The 24,787-nt window shown below is 42.3% G+C and overlaps 2 protein-coding genes across 2 annotated transcripts; both read left to right on the forward strand.

Annotated features, from left to right (window-relative positions):
* The first annotated feature begins 1,002 nt into the window (after positions 1 to 1,002).
* On the forward strand, positions 1,003 to 2,058 carry LOC148525279 (4-galactosyl-N-acetylglucosaminide 3-alpha-L-fucosyltransferase FUT6-like). Its single transcript, XM_088471070.1, has one exon. It carries the CDS (start codon positions 1,003 to 1,005, stop codon positions 2,056 to 2,058), a length of 1,056 nt encoding a protein of 351 aa, XP_088327196.1.
* Positions 2,059 to 20,858: 18,800 nt separating this feature from the next.
* Positions 20,859 to 21,914, forward strand: LOC148525280 (4-galactosyl-N-acetylglucosaminide 3-alpha-L-fucosyltransferase FUT6-like). Its single transcript, XM_088471071.1, has one exon. It carries the CDS (start codon positions 20,859 to 20,861, stop codon positions 21,912 to 21,914), a length of 1,056 nt encoding a protein of 351 aa, XP_088327197.1.
* The last annotated feature ends 2,873 nt before the right edge of the window (positions 21,915 to 24,787 follow it).

Genomic DNA, 24,787 nt, shown 5'->3' on the forward strand with positions numbered 1-24,787 from the left:
TCTGAGAGCCCTCTGCCATTCCCCGTCCCTTTGTGCATGACATCATAATGTCATGCTTAGGGGGCAGGGCCGCAGGCACCCGGATTTGCAGCAATGCCCACAGACTCTTGAAAATGAAAGGGCCTTGGGGCAGAGATGGTGCCACCCACAGAGCCCTGTGCTCTGTGCAGCCACACCTGATGCGCACCCATAGTTACATTCTGCTGATGTTCCTATTGCCAGGTAAGTGTCTCTGGTCTATAAAGAAGTTATAGGAATGGACTAGTCTGGTGATATAAGTTGCAGTGAAGAGTGTTAAAATGGTAGAACTTCCCGTGTCAAGGGTAAAAAGGCGCCACTACACCGTGCCGTTCAGAAACAATGCACTGAGAATGTTCAAGTTTTTATATATTGTTTAAGATTTTTATTTGTTTATATGTACAGTATTTGTTTTCAGACCAGGGAGATTTGGCAGTGACCCGGAGGTGATAAAAGTGATAGAGTATATATATATATATATATATATATATTATATATATATATATATATATATATATACACACATTTTACATTTGGTGCAAATAGGTCATCTCTCTAGATTTTACATTTTCTCAGGAAGAGAAGGGACAATTTGTTAAATGAGTAGTTATGTTTAACATAGTCAAATAAGGCTTCGCAATACTTTATGTACTACATTGTAGATACTAGATTGTAATAATAATAATATTAATACTACTACTACTAATACTACTACTACTACTACTACTGATAATAATCATTCTACTACTACTACTAATAATAATAATAATAATAATAATAACAAAAAAAGTCATCTTATAACGTTCATTGCAATGTTGAAATATCTTAAAAATAAAAGCACATTTTCTCTGCAGAAATAATTGCCTCAGAATGTCATTTTTATATTTCATGTTCTATTTGTTTCTCCAACAGTGACGATAATTGTGAGAAACGTCTACTCTGCAATTAAATTACCATTCTCTGCCAGTGTTTCTACTTAATGAAATGGAGCATCCAGGAAATACATTGTCTGTGAAAAAGTCTTTTATGATATGTATAGCGCAGTTGTGCCTTGCAGCCATTTTATTTATACTCTATAACAATATAGGTCGCTCAGCAATAACTGATGCAGTTGAATATAAGGAAACTGCATGGGAACCAGATGAACATACTCGGATCATCCTGGTATGGACTTGGCCATTTGGTGATAAATTTACCCTTAATGAATGTCCATCATTCTTTAATATTAGTGGATGCTTCTATACAGATAACAGAACATTGTTTTCTTCTGCTGATGCGGTTGTTATCCATCACAGGGATGTTTGCTACTCTCAAAAACAACTTCCACAGATGCCAAGACCACAAAATCAGTACTGGGTATGGTTTAACATGGAGTCTCCATCTCACAGCCCAAACTTACATGTTATGGACAATCTCATCAATCTGACCATGTCCTACAGGGCTGACTCTGATATTTTCTCACCTTATGGCTGGTTGGAGGAGAATAAAGAAGAAGTGAACTTCACTATCCCTACAAAGACTAAGCTGGTGGCCTGGGCTGTCAGTAACTGGAACCCAAACTCTAGGAGGGTGCGCTATTATGAGCAGCTTAAGAATTTTTTATCTGTGGACATATATGGCAGACAGCATAAACCTCTACCCAGAAGTGAACATGAAAAAACACTTTCCAAGTACAAATTTTATCTGTCTTTTGAGAACTCAGCTCATGAAGACTACATTACAGAGAAACTGTGGAGTAATGCCCTCACATGTGGTAATGTACCAATTGTTATGGGCCCCTCTCGTGAAAACTATGAGCGTTTCATTCCCAAAGACTCGTTTATTCATGTGGATGACTTCTCCACAGCCCAGGAACTGGCTACATATATTTTAAAGTTGGATAGTGATGACAAAGCCTACCAGCAATATTTCTGCTGGAGGTCCAGACGTCATTCTTTCTCAGAATTTAATTGGCAGAATTTTTATTGTAGAGTATGCAGAGCAATAAAAGAAGCTCCTAAACATAAGACTATTTCAAGTATTCGAGCTTGGTACAAATGAGTTATAGCCTTGGGTTCGGATTAAATTAAGTGTGATATGTGTAGTTTTGGTACGCCCAAAGTAATCAACCACTGTAATAAAAAAACATTCATCCAGTGGTGTATCTATAATGGGTGAAAGGAGTGTGAAGTGGAGCACCCTTGACTAATAGGTCCATGGATAAGAGGTTTCTTATAACATAGAAGCATAAATAGGCCCCCAAATAATGGACCAATGAGGACTGTATTCTTTATTTTAATTTTGTTTATATTTATTTGTTTTCAGACCATGGAGATCTGGCAGTGACCTGGAGGTGATAAAAGTGGTAGAGAATAGTTGCCTGGATGACACTTCCTAGGCCACCATACTCTTATGATCTTTAATTAGTTTTAGAGTAAGCCAGTATTAGTTTGTGGTGACAGGCAGAAACATCTAGCAGTAGTATACTACGTCATTTTACATTTTAAATCTCAGAAATATTTCTAGGATAAGACCATTTTTCACCTTGGAGGCAACCAAGACCCTCATCCATTCATTAGTCATCTCGAGATTGGACTATTGTAGCCTCCTTTTATCTGGAATCCCTGACTCCCTCCTCTCTCCACTTCAATCTGTCCTCAGTGCAGCTGCCCGGATCATCTTCCTCTCCAAAACGTACTACATCTGCCTCCTTTCTCCTGCAAACTCTACACTGGCTCCCTTTCCCCTTCATAACCAAATTCAAGCTTCTCACACTCACTTACAAAGCCCTCACCCAATCCTCTACCATTTAAATATCTGACCTTCTCTCCCTTCACACTCCTACACACCCACTTCACTCCACAAATGCACGTCGCCTCTCCTGCTAAATGATTACTTCCTCCTACTCCCACCTGTGCTGTTCCCTTCCTATGGAATTCTCTCCCTCTCAGACTCTCCACCCCTCTACTAAACTTTAAACAGTCTCTTAAATCCCACTTCTGCATCAGAGCCATCCAGCTGTCATCATAGCCCACTTCGCCTTCACTGTCTACCCAATTGGTATTACCCCTGTCTGTCTGCCCCTCCCCTTTAAAATGTAAACTCTCATAAGCAGGGCCCTCTTTCATCATGTGCTGCTCCTTTTACCTTACATATACTATCATACTCCTTACAACAGTACCTAATCTTTGGTTGCTGCCAACCTGCTGCTTATTTGAGTGCTATGATCACAGAGTGGCAAGAAGATTCAGAGAAGTGGGATTAAAAGTGCTTTAATTACTTACTATATAAGAACAGATATATTATCTATGATATTTTGTATAAACAAGTTAAACATAAATAACACAGTTCTCTTTGGGCCATTGTTTTGATGACATTGCTGCAATAAAAACACTCTTAGCCAGTGGCATATCTATAATGACCCAGTGCCACGCACCCTACACAAAGGACAAACTCTTAGAGGTTAGTAGGCTACCAATGGTGCCATCTTTCCAGTGATGTCTATGAGAGGCTTGTATCGGTACAGAAGATAGCAGAGATTCTGGCACTTTACTGTCTTCTGACTCGCCACCATATTCAAGAAGACATTTATGGAAAGATGGCATCGCCAGCAGCCAGATAATTTGAGGGGAGGGGCAGGCACATTCCCCATGACTGGATGACATTCTTGACATCACACTGAAGGGGCAGGGCCATCAGCACCTGGAAGTTCAGCCCATCCTGAAGCATCTTGAGGATACACAGGAGGCTGTATGGGATGCTCGGTGCCTGCCTGGAGTGCCCAAAGGATGTGCCAGATGGCAGTTTAGCAATGGTCCTTAGAGGAACCCTGCTAACCAGAAGCAAGGTCCATGGGGCAGCAACAATAATGCCCACAGATCCCTTCTCTCTGTGTGACACCACCGCACACACACCCCTAGTTATGGCCATGGGTACATTAAAGAAATCACAAAGGGGAGCCCCCAATAGACAGTTGAACACCCCTATTTGTAAAATACCCCTGCTCTAATCACAACAATTTATGCATAAAATATTTCTGAATATAACAAAATGTTGTTGATATAATACAACTTCCTCTCCCCCAAGTAGTATGCAATATAAGCCAATGCCTTTCCTGAATCGGTAATGATTTATGTGGCATTTAGTAGATCTGGGTGAACAGATGGCATTTGTGTTTAAACAGTTTTCAGGTATTTTATAAATGTGCAGTCAAACTAATTATTCTTGCTATTACAGATTATTTGTATGTCTTGGTAATGTATAAAAAATTTAGACTATTTTAAAATCATATTTATATTTTATAATTATACTTTTTTGCAATAAATAATTGGCAACATAAAAAAAACCTTAATTTTTTTAAAATCAACCAATCAATGTTAGGGCTATGGTCTAAGTCATGGGTGGGGAACCTTTTTACTGCCGAGGGCCATTTTGATATATATAACATTATTTGTGGGCCGATGCAGGCTACGCCTCCTATGTGTGATGTCAAACTGGGCTGGGCCACAATTGCCAGTGATTACAGCAATGCCCAAAGCATCCTCAGGATGCTCTGGGAAGCTATAAGGGCAGCGGTGTGACCATCTGAAGTGCCCTAAGGCAGGGGCTGGCTGGCAACTTTTAGCCTGGGGGTCAAATGCATGCAGGCGGCCCTGGCAGAGGAGTTGCGTGTAGCCAGGGTGCCCAAAGAACGTGCGTGCTATGGCGCCCCCCCTCAAATGTTTCAGGGAGGAGGCGGGTCCATATGGGATTAATGTAAGGTAAAAATAAAGATTAGGGGCAGCCCCCTGTCGTAGTGCCCATATGCAGTGCCCCCGTGTGCCACAGGAGAGAACACCCTTATGCAGGCCTCCAGTAGTGCCCCCAGTAGTGATCCCCCCTATGCAGTGCCCCTTGTGCCCCCAGTAGTAAGCCCCTTATATAGTGCCCCCAGTAGTGGTCCCCCCTGTGCAGTCTCCCTTGTGCCCCCAGTAGTAAGCCCCTTATGTAGTGCCCCCAATAGTGGTACCCCCTATGCAGTGCCCCTTATATAGTGCCCCCAGTAGCAGTCCACCCCCCATGCAGTGCCCCCAATAGTGGTAACCCTTATGCAATGCCCCTTAAATAGTGGCCCCAGTTGTACTCCTCCCTATGCAGTACCCCCAGTATTGCCCTTTATATAGAGCCCCCAGCAGTGGTCCCTCAATGCAGTGCCCCCAGTGGTAGTCCCCTCCCCTATGTAGTGCCCCTAGTAGTAGTCCCCTCCCCCCTATGCAGTGCCCCTAGTAGTAGCCCCCTCCCCTTGTAGTGCCCCTAGTAGTAGTCCCCCCCTTGTAGTGCCCCCAGCAGTAGTAGTCCCACCCTTGTAGTGCCCCCAGTAGTAGTAGTCCCCCCCTTGTAGTGCGCACAGTAGTAGTAGTCCCCCCCTTTGTAGTGCCCCCAGTAGTAGTCCCCCCCTTTGTAGTGCCCCCAGTAGTAGTAGTCCCCCCCTTTGTAGTGCCCCCAGTTGTAGCCCCCCCTTGTAGTGCCCCCAGTAGTAATCCACCCCCCTGGTAGTGCCCCCAGTAGTAATTCCCCCCTGGTAGTGCCCCCATAGTAATCCCCACCTGGTAGTACCCCCCCAAGTCCCCCCCCCAGTAGAGAGAGACTTAATAAAAAAAAATCACTTACCTGAAACTCCCGCTCCTGGTCCCGCCGCTAACAGCTCCTCCGGCCGCTTTGCATGGGAGAGACGTCATTACTCATGACGTCTCTCCCATTACCCACTGCGGGAGCCAGAAGATGGCTCCCGCAGTGGGAGCAGCAGCAGCCGATGAGAGTCTGATAGACTCTCAGCAGCTGCTGATTACAGCAAACACACAGCTGCCGGCTCTGGATCCCATGGTATTCTCTAAAAAATTGTTATTAGAAGAAGTGGAAGGAGATCTAATCGTACTCACATTAGACCCTAGGGTTTCTTCAGTGCCAGATGATTCCGCTTCTGAGGAGGTATATTGTGGATTATATGGTTTAATATATTCTTTGCCAGTTTTCAGGTTCCATTTGAAGATCGGGGCCACAATTGCCGGTGATTACAGCAATGCCCGGAGTATCCTCAGGATGCTCCGGGAAGCTGTAAGGGCAGCGGTGTGACTATCTGAAGTGCCCTAAGGACGCTCCAGGTGGCACTGCTGAATAGATTCTGGCTGCACGGTGCCATTCTAGGCACCCTGGTAGCCAGATGAGGCTAGCAGTAAAAAACTCAGAGGACCAGACCAAATGATTCCGAGGGCCTTATACGGCCCCCGAGCCTGAGGTTCCCCATCCCTGGTCTAAGTGATTGCTTATATTTGTGAGTTTCAGGTAAGTAGAGGTTTAAATGATTGACTTACAGTACATTAAGTTTCACACAATTACAAAACAATGAGTATGGCACATTCATATGGTTACATGAATATTCTTCAAATGTCCCAGTTGTAGCCAAACTAAATAACAGTTTATAAAGTTTAGTGTCCCAAAAGAGGTTGCGTTTTCACATTTGTGTACTCCCACAATACTTCTTCCCCAATGACAGTCACCAATGGTTTCTGTGGTGATAGAGGTGGAGTCATATGTACTAAGGGCTGCAGCTTCATTTTTTGAGACAGAGCAGCCGGTGTGCATTCACCATTTGCAGCTGGCGATTATTTTATAGTCACATTTGGAGTACAAGTTTTTTTTTATTTTAGGTTGTTCTAAAGGTAAAAATGTAAAGCAAACTAACAGAAAATAAGTCAACACCTTAGCCAAGAAAGGAGCAGCTGAAAATCTTACCAGTGTTATCAAAACTGGATACAAATCAACCAACAATAAAGAAAAAATTATATTGCGCTCCACTGAGAGGATATTGTATGTGGGATGTGAATATTACCCTCCTAGATTCACCTTGATGGAACCACTGTTCAAGTCTTTTTGAATTATTCAAAGTTGTTCTCTCCACCATGCCATAAAAAAATAACAGAAATAAGTCTTATAGTATAGTAAGTTCAAAATATACACAAATTTCTATTGAGAGGTTAGATCCAGAATCCAATAATATAGAAGTGGATAATTCAACTGGAAAGGTCACCCAACGTGTCTCAATTATTCAGCAGTAAATATTCAGAAGAAAATATGATGCTCACATCAAAGCTTACTTCTATTAGATAGATCTAACCATATAGCAGTTTCTTTAAACCATGTGTCTTCAATACATACAATGAAACACCTCGTGCTCAAGTGCAATGATATGTCGCTAGAAACTCACATGTATGCTTACATTAAACAAGTGATATGAATTCCCATCATGGTTTATTTAAAATTTTCTCCTCAATAATTGGACTTTTTATACTCCGTAGTATAAGCATGGAAAATGTATTCAAAAAATTCACAAACAGATGAATGCAAAAACCTTTAGCAGCATATCAATAAAAACAGGAAAATATCTTCATCACAACAGGGACGGAAAAAACAGTGCCTTCTAATAGTCAGAAACAGTAGATCTTAATAACAGCCTTACATAGGTGGATAGGCTGAAAAACAGGGGCCCCAAACTTCTGACCCAAACTATGTGGTCACTGTATTCTGGCTATTGTTGTCCTGGAAATGACACCACACCACCAACGCATTTCAACTAAACATAGTCTTTTTCAAGGTGGAGGTGTACTGAAAACAATGTTCCTTTTAAAGGCATTTGTGGTACCGCCCCCCTAAATAAATGGCTTCAAGATAATTAACATAATGTGGAAGTGATTATCTATAATTATCGCACAGCGTGTGTATCTAATAGTTTATCCACTTACCCTCCCATTAGTCAGCCAATTCGACCTTCAAATTTTACTGCATACACATAAAGAAAAAAGATTTTCTTAGTGTGAAATCTTTAATAACGCGGTTACCATTGTGGGGCGGTCAGGTCAGCTTAAAGCTGTAGGTATAATTACCATGGAAACGGAGACTGGTTGTCATAGAAACCAGAGTGTGTATTTCGGGCAGGTCACTGGCAGAGTAGTGTATACATGGTAACCAAGACCTGACCGCCCTGTCACATGGACCTGTCATGTTCCGTATTGCTGTACTGGAATGCAAGCCACATTCCAGTACAGCATACCTCGCCGGCCCTAGTAATTGTAGATCTTAATAGCATAGGATTGGCTAGCTCGTGGGTTACCATGGTAACCGCATTATTAAAGATTTTACGTGATGAAAATCTTTTTTCTTTACATGTATGCAGTAAAATTTAAAGATCAAATTGGCAGACTAATAGAAGGGTGAGCGGATAAACTATTAGATACACACGCTGTAAGAGAATTAAAGATAATCACATCCACATTATGTTAATTATTTTGGAACCCTAATTTAGGGGGTGGTACCACAAATGCCTTTAAAAGGAACATTGTTTTCAGTACACCTCCACCTTGAAAAAGACTATGTTAAGTCGAAACGCGTTGGTGGTGAGGTGTCATTTCCAGGACAACAATAGCCATGATACAGTGACCACATAGTTTGGGTGAGTAGTTTGGGGCCTCTGTTTTTCATCCTATCCAAATATGTAAGGCTGTTATTAAGATCTACTGTTTCTGACTATTAGAAGGAACTGTTTTTTCCGTCCCTGTTATGATGAAGATATTTTCCTGTTTTTATTGATTTATTGATATATTGCTAAAGGTTTTTACATCTGTTTGTGACTTTTTTAAATAAATTTTCCATGCTTATACTACGGAGTATAAAAATTCCAATTATTGAGGAGAAAATTGAAAAGAAACCTTGACGGGAATTCATATGACTTGTTTAATGTAAGCATACATGTGAGTTTCTAGCAACATATCATTGCACTTGAGCATGAGGTGTTTCATTGTTTGTTTTGAAGACACATGGTTTAAAGAAACTGCTATATGGTTGGATCGGTCTAATAGAAGTAAGCTTTGATGTGAGCATTATATTTTCTTCTGAATATTTACTGCTGAATATTTGAGACATGTTGGGTGGACTTTCCAGATGAATTATCCACTTCTATATTATTGGATTCTGGATCTAACCTCTCAATATAAATTTGTGTATATTTTGAACTTACTATACTATAAGACTTATTTCTTTTTTTAATTATGGCATGGTGGAGAGAACAACTTTGAATAATTCAAAAAGACTTGAACAGTGGCTCCATCAAGTGGCTCCATTACTTTGCAGTTTTATTAAGAGACTGGAGATTTTTGTTCACACCAGAAAAAATGCCTTTTTTCTTCTTATTATTTTTGGGGTGCAATTGACAGGGACATGTCTATATCCACTAAGTATAGTAATATGCACTGCCTCTACGAAACACACACTCTTGAAAAAATACAATTTTAAATTGAATTGTAATAAAATACTTGAAATGTTTTTTAACAATGACAAAAAAGGTCTATTTCCTTATATTGTTTCGGGGGTTCAGCTGACAGGGACACATCTACACTCACTAAGTACAGTAATATATGTTGACTCTATGAAACACACACAATTGAAAAAAACATCATTTTAAAATATCTGGGATTTTGTTGCAATTATATTTTTTTTATAATGGAAAAAGATGTCTTCTCTCTTTGGGGTGCAGTTCACTCAGACATAGCACAGTCATTTTTAGACAGGTATACTTGACAGTTGAAATCACACTGCCTCTATCCTCATACACAAGTGACTGACAATATACTGTATATATACAGTATACTGCAGTGTAGGTACTGATAGATATCCTTGTGAAAAACAAGTGCAAGTTCACTTTAACATACATACACAAACACAGTAGCCTGTTTGCATGGCAGGGCACTGTTTTCAAGAGGTTTCCTTTTTTTTATAATTGAATGTTATTCAAATTTAATAGTAAATGTGCGTTTTGTTGTCAAAATCAAAGTTTTAAAAATTGGTATATATGGCTGATGGAAAGCAGGGCACAACATTATGCTTATTCAGATATATGCCCAGATCTATGCCATATATGCATGGGTGGCATTTGATGTTTTTGATGTGTCTCTGATGCTCATAGATACAGATGTGTTAACATACACCTATCCTCAAATTGCACCAAATAGCCACATTTGGCACACCACAGACTTTGTGACTAAGTCATGCTATGCATCCTGCAACACACTTTGTACAAAATATGCATCTTATGCACATCACTAACACCATAAAATTACAATGCAATGGTACACTGAACACTGGCACTGGCAATCCATGCAGGAGCGATACAAGTGAGCTGCACCATATTTCAAACCAAGCATCAGTGTGCTTAATCTGTGACTTTACACTAATTATTTTGCAAACATAGGCCCTCATTCAGAGCCACTTGCAAACAGCAGTACGCTCGTAGCGTTCCGATGTTGACTAACCGCGCATGCGTCGGTGTAACACTGCGCATGTGCGTACGGCAGATTGCGAGTTTTTTTGGTCTCGTTCGTCAAATAGCGTACAGGAAGTGACATGTCAAATGTGATTGACAGAACAGGGCGTTTTTGGGTGTTGACGGGGGTGGAGATGGAAAAACGCAGGCGTGGCGAGGCGTTTTTGGGGCGTACATACATTAGCAGATGCGAGCGTAAAATGTGTTCGGACCGACTCATACGTCACTGGATGATCCTCTTTCCCTTCAAAATGCTCGCACAGCTTAGGGTCTGGATTACTCGACCACATTGGCGATGGCCTTCTCCTCCGTCCCGGGACTCCACGATGTTGTTGCGATTAATCGCGGGTGGTCAGAAAAGCAATTAGTGTTGGATTGAAAACCGGCTTGGTATGTGTTTTGAAATCAGTTTTTGGGGATAGCACAAAAGTGTACACAGGTGGAAATCATAGCTGCTAATGTCAGGATGACACAATCAATTTGCGTACATTTGTGGGGGTTTATTTTGGCCTCAATTTGGTGGTTAGGGCCTATTGTAACAATAATGTCATCATGTTTTAATTTTCTCACCTTTTTATTTTTGCCTGTTGAATTAGCCTCGTTATTTGAATTTTTAAACGTTCCTTAAAGAGCCCTTTTTTTTTAAAAATTGTTTTTGTTTTTTTTTCAAGTTTTTGTCTTTTGGGCCAGGATTAAATGTAACCCATTTGTACAATAATGTCACAATACAATGTCAGATTTTTGGCGTAAATTTATTGGTCAAACCAAAACTAAAATAATAAAAAATTTGGGGACATCTTTTTTTGGCAAAGATCATTCCCAAAATCAAACAAATTGGCCCAACATAACTGTAGACATAAACGTACAACAAAAAATAAAAAACATTTCACAAGAAAGGAGAGGGAAGTTTTGACCAGAAAGGAATATGAGCCAAGCACAGAAGGATTGTGGGAAAAGTCGCCATTGCTGTCACCGTTTTTTCACCCGTTTGGATGGGGGAGGGAGGGCGCCAGACCGGGTCCGGGATGTCATCGGGCTGGCCTGTCCAGAGGCAGATGTTGTGGCCTCTGGACTAGGCACAGGGCTAGGCACATTTGGAGGATTGGCTGATGTTGTGCCAGAGGTGGAGGATCCTGATGTTCCGGCAGGAAGGGAGGTCGGCTCCACCATGTGCTGGCGAACGAGCTGCTCCAGGGCATTGGCGATGCGGATGTTGGCCCTGGTATTTTCCACCAGGGCCTGACCAATGGTCACGTTGGCCGCAGCATTTTGCTCCAGGGCCTCAGCCACCCGTAGCAGACTGGCGTCCATCCTCTGCAGAATCTCCGTATGGAAATCCGATTTGAAATTGAGTTCTGTGAGGAGGGCCACTGCCTGCGAGGGGGATTGCCCTGGACTGGCTTCTGCAGGGTCCTCAGCCGGATGTACTGGTTCCTCCCCTGCCGAGCCAGCAGAAATTCGGCGGCCAAGGCTCCCCTCTGGAGCAGACTCATCCGCCTGTGTCTCTGTTAGGAAAAATGAGAAAAGACTCACATTAGAATCTACATATTGGCCCACTAACATTTCAGAGTTGGTGACATCAAAAGATTTACCTGGGGCAACATGAGGAGCCGCAAAGTCTGGCATGTCCGTATCCATGTTGGACACGCCAAACACCTCCACAGGCTGCACACACCCCTGTGCCAGCTCTTCTAAATCCGTCAACTCCAATGACACAGGGGTGGGACCCCCACCTGTCCCCCTTGCATGCCTAGCCCTGTCCGCGAGTTTTTGCTTTAGGCGATACTTGAAGTCGGGCCATCTGTGGGAAAAAATGGAAGCCATTATCCTTTTGTTTAAAATGGTGTTTGTTTTTAGGGGGGGCAAGTGTTTACTTACCGCCGTTTGACATCCCGGGCTAGACGGACATAATCACCCACCCTATTGACAGCAACGGCTACCTCTTCCCACATTCTCCACTTCTGGCTTATACTCATATTCCTGTCTGCCTGTGGCAGGATGTCCACACACTTCTGAATCAAAACCTCCATCTCCTATCTTGTGAAATGTGGCTGCCTTTTTTTTTTTCCAGCTTTGGCCGGAATACTGGGCCCAGCAGCCTCTTCCATGTCAGCCTCCTCACCTATTTGTGTAAATATTCAGATTTCTCAAATTCACAACTTGCCCAATCTTATGTTTCAAATTAATCATTGATACAAAATGCATGAAAGACTTACCGCCTGACTCTTGGCCATTGTTTCCCTGGTCTGTAGCCATGTCTGAGGTCCAAACAAGAAATACACCAGAATTTAAATGTGTTTTCGTGACGTATTTATACATGCGTCCTTATTTTGCGGCCGCATCATTGATTGTGCGTTCCTATGATCCCTCCTTAATTTGTGCGGGAAACGAAACACTATTTATGGCTTGGTGTGTCTCGAGTCGAGGTGGCGTTTTTGGATTGTTGGAGGTTACCTTGGTTGGAGTTTCTTGTTTGCGGATAAAGGAGTTGGCGTTTGGAGTTTATTTTGTTTGCTAGATTTGCGTTTTTATTTTCCGTTCTCTTTTTTGGTATATTTTTTTTTGGCCTCGTTTCTTGATTTGGTAAGTTTTGTGAAGTCTAACTTTGGTTCAATTGGTGTCTCATTGTGTTTCTTCTTGTTTTTAATTTTTTGATCCATAATTTCATATCTTTTAGCTTTTTTTTAATTTCGGACCCAAAGACCTTTTGATTTGGAATCTTATATATTTGCTCAAGGTAAGTCCATTTTTTATCTTGTATTTGCGAACTAATTAGCGCATTTTTCTCTGTTTGTTTATTAACTTGTATTTGCGAACTAATTAGCGCATTTTTACTACTTACTGTTGTGACTTGTATTTGCGAACTAATTAGCGCATTTTTCTCAGTTTGTTTATTAACTTGTATTTGCAAACTAATTGCTTATTAATCCTGTAAAATTTTTTGTGGTTGCCCTTTCGCTTTTTTGGCTTACATTTCAACCCATTTTGATGTACTGTGTGCAATGTCGTTTTGCTCTTTGGCCAAATGTGTGTTTCGCATATTTTAAGTTTTGGCAAGCACAAAATTTAGAAACATAAATGCACAGACTAAAATTTATCAAATTATTTTTGTGATTAATTTCAGTTTGGACGTATCATGACAATACCCCGGCATGTAAGCAGCAATGGATGGTATCATCAAGCTAAGTTGTTCTTAATTTTCTTTTTGGGTGGGTCCAAAGCCTTACATTCCAATCTTGCCATTTCAGGTTGATCTTGGGCGGATTGTTCTGGCCATGCTCCCGGAAGCCGACCAACCTCAATCTCGTCCCAGGCGTAGGCATCGTAGGCGTGCAAGGCCCCAGATATTTCGAACACGTGTCACCCTTTTTGGAATGCCCGATGATGAGGTTTTAAGACGCTACCGTCTTCCTCCCAAAATCATCATAGACACTCTCTCATTAATAGAGAGTGATCTTGAGCGGCAAATTGACAGTCCAACAGCAATACCACCACTTACGGAAATTATGGCGGTGTTACATTTCTGTGCCTCAGTATCGTTTCAAACAACGGTGGGAATAGTGGCGGGCATCTCACAATCCTCCTTTTCCCGGATCCTGAGGGCAGTGATGGAGGCACTTTTCAAGCACCTCCATCATTTTATTCAAATGCCTTTGGATATGGGTGCCCTTAGTGTGGCCAAGGCCAATTTTTACCAAATAGCTGGCTTCCCACACATCATAGGGGTTGTGGATGGTACTCACATACCACTTCAGCCTCCAGCACGGCTGGAGGCCATATTTCGAAACAGGAAACACTATCACTCCCTGAATGTAATGGTGGTATGTGATGCCTCCCTCCAGATCCTGTCCCTGAATGCTAAATTACCAGGAAGTGCACATGACTCCTTCGTCATCCGGCAATCAGGGATATGGCACAAATTAACCAACCTACAAGCTGGTGATGCGTGGCTTCTGGGTAAGTGGAGACCTTTAGTACATAACAATGTTAAGCTTGATACACAGTGTTCCTGATGTTGTCTATTATTTTTCACAGGAGACAGTGGATACCCTTGCATGTCCTGGCTGCTCACTCCTTATTTGGCTCCCACACCAGGGCCACAAAGTGAGTATAATTCCGCACTTACAGCCACCAGGCAAGTAGTGGAGTGCTGTATTGGCCTTTTAAAAGTCCGATTCAGATGCCTCCACCGCTCTGGTGGCGAGCTCATGTATTTGCCGGATATGGTGTCGAAAATTGTGGTCCTGTGTGGGATATTTCACAACATCGCCATAAGGAGTGGTGTCCCAATGCAGCCAGAGGATGCCTTACCTGAGGATGGCCCCCCCGAGGTTGGTTGGAGGTCAGTATGTGGGGGGGCCATACGCGATGATGTGGTGGCCAGATTTTTTAGGTAAGTTTTGACAAAACAACAGTGTTTATACCTAATGTGTTTGGGTTTGTTTGCGAACATCTAATTATTTAATGTTTTTTTCACCATCTTCTGTTTTTTCACATAATCTTTGGCACTCCAACGCTCACTACTTCCTGCTACCCTTACAAAACCTGGATGTGGACATTTTGGGAATATATTCGGGAACCCATATTGCAACGCCATGTTTGTGGAATCATGTTGGCATGGTCCTTCATCAACCAGTTCTTGATTTGTTGTTTTTTGTTTTTGTTTGTTTGGTATGTGTTGTATTTGAGATTATCACTGTGTGTTTTTTTTGTGAGTGACCACTTTGATTTATCAGTTCTGTTGTGAATAAATGTTTGGAGAGTGAAATGTTCTTCCTTTTTTTGGACATTACCAGCAAGTGTAACCAGGTTCACACACGTTACATTTGACTAAGGGGTAATCCAGTACTGACGCCAGTTGAGCTAAAATGTAATCTGTTTTCAGGTTCCAAACCCACACCAAAAGGAAGCCTGTACAATCATTTGGCTTTGTAAGATTGGCCTAAGCAGCTTGCACACCAACTAGGAACCTGTAAAATGTAGAAATATCTAATTGACACTACACCAAAAATGGGAAATGACATTGTTACTGTTATGTGTTTCTTGTGGCTGTTTTACATACAAATACAAAACACAATCTTACTGTAAAAAAAAGGAAATCCTTCCAGGAACAGTCTACTTATGTCAGGGTAACCAATCTTTGTTTTTGAAAAAACGAATGAGCCAGAACGTTACTCAGAAAAAAACAATTTATTTATAAAATGAACACAAAAAAATAAAACTATTGACGAAGGAGGACCGACATACGGTCAAGGGCCACGAGCACCCCGATGATATTGTGGCGCATCCGGACCACACAGTCGGCTAAATCTTCCCGACGCCTCTGTTCCTCTGTGGGTGAGAAAAGTGTGTGGATTAATACAACAATAGGGAAACTACATAAAAAAATAAAAAACACAACGAAACCACCCAAATAAATTTAAAAAAAAAACAAAAAAGAAAACACAGCAAACTGAAATGGGGGCTGCAAAAAATACAAGGCCTATGTACAAATTCCCACAGGTGTGATATGTGTATGTTGAAATCAGCAGTAACAGGTAAAGGCAATCTGCAAAATCACCAAAAGTCTACCCAAAAACCCCGAAAAAAGGAACGACAGATGATTACATACAAACAGTTTGTGTCTAAAAAAAAGCCTAAAGAAAAACATACCGGAAGAAAAAACGCCAGCTCCGGAAGGCCCTCCATCGTCCTCCTCGGAGGTGCCTCCATTCCCCAAAGATCGGGGCGGGGTAATTACCGACTCCGGGGAGGGGGTAATTCGAAGAGGGGTGGTTGGAGGAGAGGGGGAAGTGGGATGGAGGGGAAGGAGGCCCGACATTTCAGGGAGAGGGTCTTGGAAGGCTGGGGAGGAGTGGGGAATAGGGGAATTATTGGGTGTGGAGTGTTGGCTGGGGGTTGGGGAGAGTGGCCGTGAGCGCCGTCTGGCCGGACGTTGACGGCGTAGTCTTGGCTGGCCCCCTAAAAGATGTTAAACAAATTGTGGTTAGTTTCAACACAAATCCTGGCCAAAAAACAATTTCAAATCCCCCCCCCCAAAAAAAACCATGCAGATATGAGGACAATGCAAAAATATGAAATACAGGGAAAACATGGCCATGCAGATATGAGTAGAATGAATAAATAGGACAGACATGAAAACATGCACACGCAGATATGAGTAGAATGAATAAATAGGACAGACATGAAAACATGCACACGCAGATATGAGTAGAATGAATAAATAGGACAGACATGAAAACATGCACACGCAGATATGAGTAGAATGAATAAATAGGACAGACATGAAAACATGCACACGCAGATATGAGTAGAATGAATAAATAGGACAGACATGAACACATGCACACGCAGATATGAGTAGAATGAATAAATAGGACAGACATGAAAACATGCACACGCAGTTAGGGCCACAAAGACAAACATGAAAACCACAATACATAAAACTTACTTTCTGCGATCGGCATGCGAAAGCATGCCAGCAAGCGGGGCGTCCGCCGTTGCAGGTCCGACCACCTGCGCTCCAGCTGGCCGATGTTGCGGCGTGAGCCGAAGGAGCGCAGGCGGGCCCGTGCCTCCGCATATGCGGAACGCTTCTGCTGGTTGGTGATGGGTGGAGGCTGGCTGGTGATCTGCCTATCCATGACCTTCGTAAGCACAAGGAGCTCGCGCCTGGTGAATGCGGAGGCTCTCATGATGGCAATGGTGTTTTTCTTAAAAATCATTTTTGATAAAGTGCCAAAAAATTTTCTGATTGGCTAATGTATTTGGGAAATTAACAGGAGCAATTCTATTGGTTAGTGTATGAGTCATGTGTTCGACAGGGCCACAAATCTCTTGAGAGTTATGATAGGCTTGATGCAGTGACATGCGTAAGCAAATTTAAATAAAGAAATGAACCCCGGGAAATATGCGGGGATCCAAAGAAATAGAACAATTGTTTAATTGGGGCTAACATGTTTTTTGAGCAATAAAAGCAAATGTTTAAGCCGTACGTATTCTGCGGGTAAACACAAACACGGACAAGATTAAAGTTTCTTGCATTGTGTTGAAAAAAAAAAAACAATTAAGCTAATTGATACATTGATTGGCATGATACGATTGAGGGAGGTAGGCAGATTAAAGTAGCAGGTAATCGACATCTGACAAGCCCACTTCCGGTTTGTACTTGTGCGTGCGTTCCCTTCAAGCCATTTCGGGGATGTACGCTCGCTATTTGGCACGCTCGTTAGTTAGAGGAGGGGTCGTCTGAGTTTGGGGCGGATTTTTATATGCGTTCGAAAATACGAGCGAGGCCTTGAATTTAAATATTTTTTTACGTACGTCGAACGTACGTACGCCCAATTGCGAGTGGGTCTGAATCAGGGCCATAGTACCAAAGCCGTAACAAGGTCTCTGAGAGTCCTCTGCAGGGCTGCCATCAGGGGGGGACTGCCAGGTCTGGAGTCCCGGGCCCGGGCAGCAAGGGGGGCCCGCACAGGGACAGACCTGCCAGTCATGCAGCAGGTGCCCCTTGGGAGTAATGGCCCGCAGGTATTCCCCGGCACATAGCAGATCCTTCTCACTGAGGATCCGCAGCGCCGGGCATCTGTCACAAGCATAGCCTCCTTTACTTCCTGCTGGCTGGCCCCTCCTCCAGACCAACCACCTGACAATGAGCACAGACAGAGCAGCTCAGCAGACAGCATGTGCCTGAGAGAGCAGCGTGACTCACCAGTCTGCCCACACGGACTCTCTGCAAGTCAAGCCCCTTGCAACAGACGGAAGTGAGCCGGAGAGCCTCTCAGGACAGTGACAGAGGTAAGTTAATTGGGGAGGGGTACCACTGAGAGACAGGGGTGGAGGAGGGTGGGCAATGATACAGAGGGAAATGTCTGGGGGGGGCACTTACAGATGAGGGGAATGTTTGTGTCTGAGGGGGCACTGAAAGATAGAAGGGAATGTGTGTGTGGTGGGGGGGGGCATTGACAGACAGAGGGGAATCTGTGGTGTGGCACTGACAAACAGGGTGTGTGTCTGTCTGGGGGGGCACTGACAGAGTGATGTGTGTGTGTGTTACTGACAGACAGAGGTGGGGTTACTGACAGACAGGTGAATGTGTGGGGGGTCACTGACAGACAGAGGGGAGAGTGTATGTGTGTGTGTGGGGGGTCACTGACAGACAGAGGGGAGAGTGTATGTGTGTGTGTGGGGGGTCACTGACAGACAGAGGGGAGAGTGTATGTGTGTGTGGGGGGGATCACTGACAGACAGAGGGGAGAGTGTATGTGTGTGTGTGGGGGGTCACTGACAGACAGAGGGGAGAGTGTATGTGTGTGGGGGTCACTGACAGACAGAGGGGAGAGTGTATGTGTGTGTGTGTGGGGGGTCACTGACAGACAGAGGGGAGAGTGTATGTGTGTGGGGGTCACTGACAGACAGAGGGGAGAGTGTATGTGTGTGTGTGTGGGGGGTCACTGACAGACAGAGGGGAGAGTGTATGTGTGTGGGGGTCACTGACAGACAGAGGGGAGAGTGTATGTGTGTGTGTGGGGGGACACTGACAGACAGAGGGAAGAGTGTATGTGTGTGTGTGGGGGTCACTGACAGACAGAGGGGAGAGTGTATGTGTGTGTGTGGGGGGATTACTGACAGACAGGTGAATGTGTGGAGGGTCACTGACAGACAGAGGGGAGAGTGTATGTGTGTGTGTGGGGGGGGTTACTGACAGACAGAGGGAAGTGTTTGTGGGGAGGGTCACTGACAGACGGGAGTGTGTGTGTGGTGGGTCACTGAGAGAGGGGAATGTAGGGGGGATCGCTGGGAGAGAGAGGGGAATGTGGAGGGGATCATTGAGAGAGGGGAAAGTAGGGGGTGTCACTGAGAGAGGGGAATGTGGGGGGATCGCTGAGAGAGAGTGAAATGTGGGGGGATTGCAACTGCTACAATAAAGTTTTTATTTTTTTTTATTGAGGCAAGGCACACATGACGCCATTACATCATGCACGCCGCACCACTGACAGAGGATCTGGCTGCAGCGCAAGGAGGAACAGCCAGAAGATACAGGAGAAGGTAAATGTCTGTGGGTTGTAGGGGGCAGAATAGAGACAGAGGGGTGCTGGCTAGGGAGACACTGCAGAGCTGGAGTTGCAGAAACACGGGGAGGTGGGGGGGCCCCTGCCTATTTTGTAAGTCCTGGGCCCCATGATTTCTGATGGCAACCCTGGTCCTCTGCCATTCCCCGTCCCTTTGTGCATGACATCATAATGTCATACATAGGGGGCAGGGCCGCAGGCACCCAGAATTTGCAGCAATGCCCACAGACTCTTCAAAATTAAACGGCCTTGGGGCAGAGATGGTGCCACCCACAGAGCCCTGTGCTCTGTGCAGCCACACCTGATGTGCACCCCTAGTTACAGCCCTGCCTAGTACAGTACTGTATAAGTAGTTTTGGATGCAGTTACAATGTGGATAAAACCCTACATTTAAAAAAAAGTGCAAAAGCCCAGGAATCGATACCCATGGAAGAGCATCTTTGTCATGCCATGCATCTCACGACATATAGCATATATAGGATAGGTGTAGGAAGTCACATATGTACATTCTTTGAGGGGTCTAATAATAATAATAATAATAATAATAATGAACCATATGTTTCAAACTACATGTGCAGAATAGAAGAAATATGAGTGTTGTCTAGTAATGTTGACTTTAATAGAAAATTGGAGAGTATTACTAGCAGAAATAATATTACAGCGCTTATTTATATGAAAAAAGCTACTGTACTTTGAAGGAAAAAAAAGTGCTGATACTCACCTATTCTGCTGATGTTCCTATTGCCAGGTAAGTGTCTCTGGTCTATAAAGGAGTTAAAGGAATGGACTAGTCTGGTGATATAAGTTGCAGTAAAGAGTGTTAAAATGGTAGAACTTCCTGTGTCAAGGGTAAAAAGGCGCCACTACACCGTGCCGTTCAGAAACAATGCACCGAGAATGTTCAAGTTTTTATATATTGCATACGTTTTTTATGTGTTTATATGTATTTGTGTTCAGACCATGGAGATCTGGAAGTGACCCGGAGGTGATACAAGTGATAGAGAATATATATATATATATATATATATATATATACATACACATTTTACATTTGGTGCAAATAGGTCATCTCTCTGGCCTAGATTTTACATTTTCTCAGGAAGCGAGGGGACAATTTGTTAAATGAGTAGTTATGTTTAACATAGTCAAATGAGGCTTCGCAATACTTTATGGACTACATTGTAGATACTAGATTGTAATAATAATAATAATAATAATAATATGAATACTACTACTACTACTAATAATAATAAAAGTCATTGCAATGTTGAAATATCTTAAAAATAAAAGCACATTTTCTCTGTAGAAATAATTGCCTCAGAATGTCATTTTTATATTTCATGTTCTATTTGTTTCTCCAACAGTGACGATAATTGTGAGAAACGTCTACTCTTTAATTAAATTACCATTCTCTGCCAGTGTTTCTACTTAATGAAATGGAGCATCCAGGAAATACATTGTCTGTGAAAAAGTCTTTTATGATATGTATAGCGCAGTTGTGCCTTGCAGCCATTTTATTTACACTCTATAACAATATAGGTCGCTCAGCAATAACTGATGCAGTTGAATATAAGGAAACTGCATGGGAACCAGATGAACATACTCTGATCATCCTGGTATGGACTTGGCCATTTGGTGATAAATTTACCCTTAATGAATGTCCATCATTCTTTAATATTAGTGGATGCTTCTATACAGATAACAGAACATTGTTTTCTTCTGCCGATGCAGTTGTTATCCATCACAGGGAAGTTTGCTACTCTCAAAAACAACTTCCACAGATGCCAAGACCACAAAATCAGTACTGGGTATGGTTTAACATGGAGTCTCCATCTCACAGCCCAAACTTACATGTTATGGACAATCTCATCAATCTGACCATGTCCTACAGGGCTGACTCTGATATTTTCTCACCTTATGGCTGGTTGGAGGAGAATAAAGAAGAAGTGAACTTCACTATCCCTACAAAGACTAAGCTGGTGGCCTGGGCTGTTAGTAACTGGAACCCAAACTCTAGGAGGGTGCGCTATTATGAGCAGCTTAAGAATTTTTTATCTGTGGACATATATGGCAGACAGCATAAACCTCTACCCAGAAGTGAACATGAAAAAACACTTTCCAAGTACAAATTTTATCTGTCTTTTGAGAACTCAGCTCATGAAGACTACATTACAGAGAAACTGTGGAGTAATGCCCTCACATGTGGTAATGTACCAATTGTTATGGGCCCCTCTCATGAAAACTATGAGCGTTTCATTCCCAAAGACTCGTTTATTCATGTAGATGACTTCTCCACAGCCCAGGAACTGGCTACATATATTTTAAAGTTGGACAGTGATGACAAAGCTTACCAGCAATATTTCTGCTGGAGGTCCAGACGTCATTCTTTCTCAGAATTTAATTGGAGGAATTTTTATTGTAGAGTATGCAGAGCAATAAAAGAAGCTCCTAAACATAAGACTATTTCAAGTATTCGAGCTTGGTACAAATGAGTTATAGCCTTGGGTTAGGATTAAATTAAGTGTGATATGTGGAGTTTTGGTACGCCCAAAGTAATCAACCACTGTAATAAATAAACATTCATCCAGTGGTGTATCTATAATGGGTGAAAGGAGTGTGAAGTGGAGCACCCTTGACTAATAGGTCCATGGATAAGAGGTTTCTTATAACATAGAAGCATAAATAGGCCCCCAAATAATGGACCAATGAGGACTGTATACTTTATTTTAATTTTGTCTATATGTATTTGTTTTCAGACCATGGAGATCTGGCAGTGACCTGGAGGTGATAAAAGTGATAGAGAATAGTTGCCTGGATGACACTTCCTAGGCCACCATACTCTTATGATCTAGAATTAGTTTTAGAGTAAGCCAGTATTAGTTTGTGGTGACAGGCAGAAACATCTAGATGTTTCAGCTAAACAAATCATGGATAGCATTAGTATACAACTTCATTTTACACATCTCCTAACAGTCAAGGTTTTGGTGAGACAGTCAATTTCAAAAGGGCAGAGTTTCACCTGAAAATGGATGTTACCGATTGGATAGCGATGGGGTTAAGGCAAATAAGGCAGTGTTTGGGTGGATCGAGGCAGTGCTTATTACCTTTCATAGTCCTGCCATTTATATCTCAGAAATATTTCTAGGATAAGAACATTTTTCACCTTGGAGGCAACCAAGACCCTCATCCATTCATTAGTCATCTCAAGATTGGACTATTGTAGCCTCCTTTTATCTGGAATCCCTGACTCCCTCCTCTCTCCACTTCAATCTGTCCTCAGTGCAGTTGCCCGGCTCATCTTCCTCTCCAAACGTACTACATCTGCCTCCTTTCTCCTGCAAACTCTACACCGGCTCCCCTTCCCCTGCATAACCACAATCAAGCTTCTCACACTCACTTACAAAGCCCTCACCCAATCCTCTACCATTTACATCTCTGACCTTCTCTCCCTTCACACTCCTACCCACCCACTTCACTCCACAAATGCACGTCGCCTCTCCTGCTAAATGAATACTTCCTCTTACTACCGCCTGTGCTTTTCCCTTTCTATGGAATTCTCTCCCTCTCAGACTCTCCACCCCTCTACTAAACTTTAAACAAGCTCTTAAGTCTCACTTCTGCATCAAAGCCATTCCAGCTGTCAACCTAGCCCACTTCGCCTTGCTACTTCTTCACTGTCTACCCAATTGGTATTACCCCTGTCTGTCTGCCCCTCTCCTTTAGAATGTAAGCTCTCATAAGCAGGGCCCTCTTCCATCATGTGCTGCTCCTTTCCCTTACATATACTATCATACTCCTTACAACATCACCTAACCTTTGGTTGCTGCTGTCCTGCTGCTTATTTGAGTGCTATGATCACAGAGTGGCAAGAAGATTCGGAGAAGTGGGATTAAATGTGCTTTAATTACTTACTATATAAGAACAGATATATTATCTATAATATTTTGTATAAACAAGATAAACATAAATAACACAGTTCTCTTTGGGCCACTGTTTTGATCCTATTGGAGGTCTACCTGGTACCTGATTTATGACTGGATTTTGGCTTACACTTGCGGCAGTGGAATACCCGGGTCCCATCGCTGTCTATTGTGTCTATCCATTGTGCCTGTTTATACCATCTATCTGGTACGGAGGTTTTACCCCCATTTTTAATACTGTTTGTTTATTAAATGTAGTTTTAAAATACTACACCATGTGAAGTTTTCTTTTTTTCTCTGAGAGATACTGCTCTTTATGGAGGATAAAGAAACCTTTATGAGATTCATTACAGTTTTTCTCAAGTAAGAATCAATGTGAGCATCTTGCTGTCTGTTTCATTATTTTATTGATGTGATGGTTAAAGAAACCTTGATGGGATTTATACTTAACCTCTATAGGTATTGTTTATGTGAGAATTCTCTATAAATAGGAGGGCACGTTACATTGGTGGTCCTGTAATTTATTCTACACGGAAGGATTTAAACCTACTCCCTTTGAAGTTTACATAAATTGACCTTTTTTTCTAATATATTGCCATCTGTTTATTTCATATGTGCTTGGTTGGAGTATTCTACTTGAGAAGATTCCATTACTGCTGATTCCTCTACAGATGGAGCAATCTAATAGATTGAATATTTGGCGCAAGGACTTTTTTGTCATATTATTGTTTTTATGCTATTCTGACAAGTTAGGGTGACTTGTTTCTGACATATTCCATGCTGCCTTATTTTGCGCCTTACCTAAAAGTTGTTTTCCTCTTTTTAATTGAACACCCCTCTTTGTAAAATACCCCTGCTCTTATCACCACAATTTATGCATAAAATATTTCTGAATATAACAAAATGTTGTTGATATAAAACAACTTCCTCTCCCCCCAGTAGTATGCAATATAAGCCAATGCCTTTCCTGAATCAGTATTGATTTATGTGGCATTTAGTAGATCTGGGTGAACAGATGGTATTTGTGTTTAAACACTTTTCAGATATTTTATAAATGTGCAGTCATACTAATTATTCTTGCCATTACAGATTATTTGTATGTCTTGGTAATGTATAAAAAATTTAGACTATTTTAAAATCATATTTATTTTTTATAATGATACTTTTTTGCAATAAATAATTGGCAACATAAAAAAACCCTTAATTTTTTAAATCAACCAATCAATGTTAGGGCTATGGTCTAAGTCATGGGTGGGGAACCTTTTTACTGCCGAGGGCCATTTTGATATATATAACATTATTTGCGGGCCAGTGCAGGCTACGCCCCCTCTGTGTGATGACAAATGGGGCAGGGCCACAATTGCCGGTGATTACAGCAATGCCCGGAGTATCCTCAGGATGCTCTGGGAAGCTGTAAGGGCAGCGGTGTGACTATCTGAAGTGCC

Source organism: Taudactylus pleione, unplaced genomic scaffold (assembly GCF_031769625.1).
Source record: "Taudactylus pleione unplaced genomic scaffold, aTauple2 ptg000109l, whole genome shotgun sequence".
NCBI classification, from domain to species: Eukaryota; Metazoa; Chordata; class Amphibia; order Anura; family Myobatrachidae; genus Taudactylus; species Taudactylus pleione.

Bases quoted from the DNA above. Each gene is read 5' to 3' on its own strand.
- LOC148525279 (XM_088471070.1), top strand. From the start codon at position 1,003: ATGGAGCATCCAGGAAATACATTGTCTGTGAAAAAGTCTTTTATGATA.
- LOC148525280 (XM_088471071.1), top strand. From the start codon at position 20,859: ATGGAGCATCCAGGAAATACATTGTCTGTGAAAAAGTCTTTTATGATA.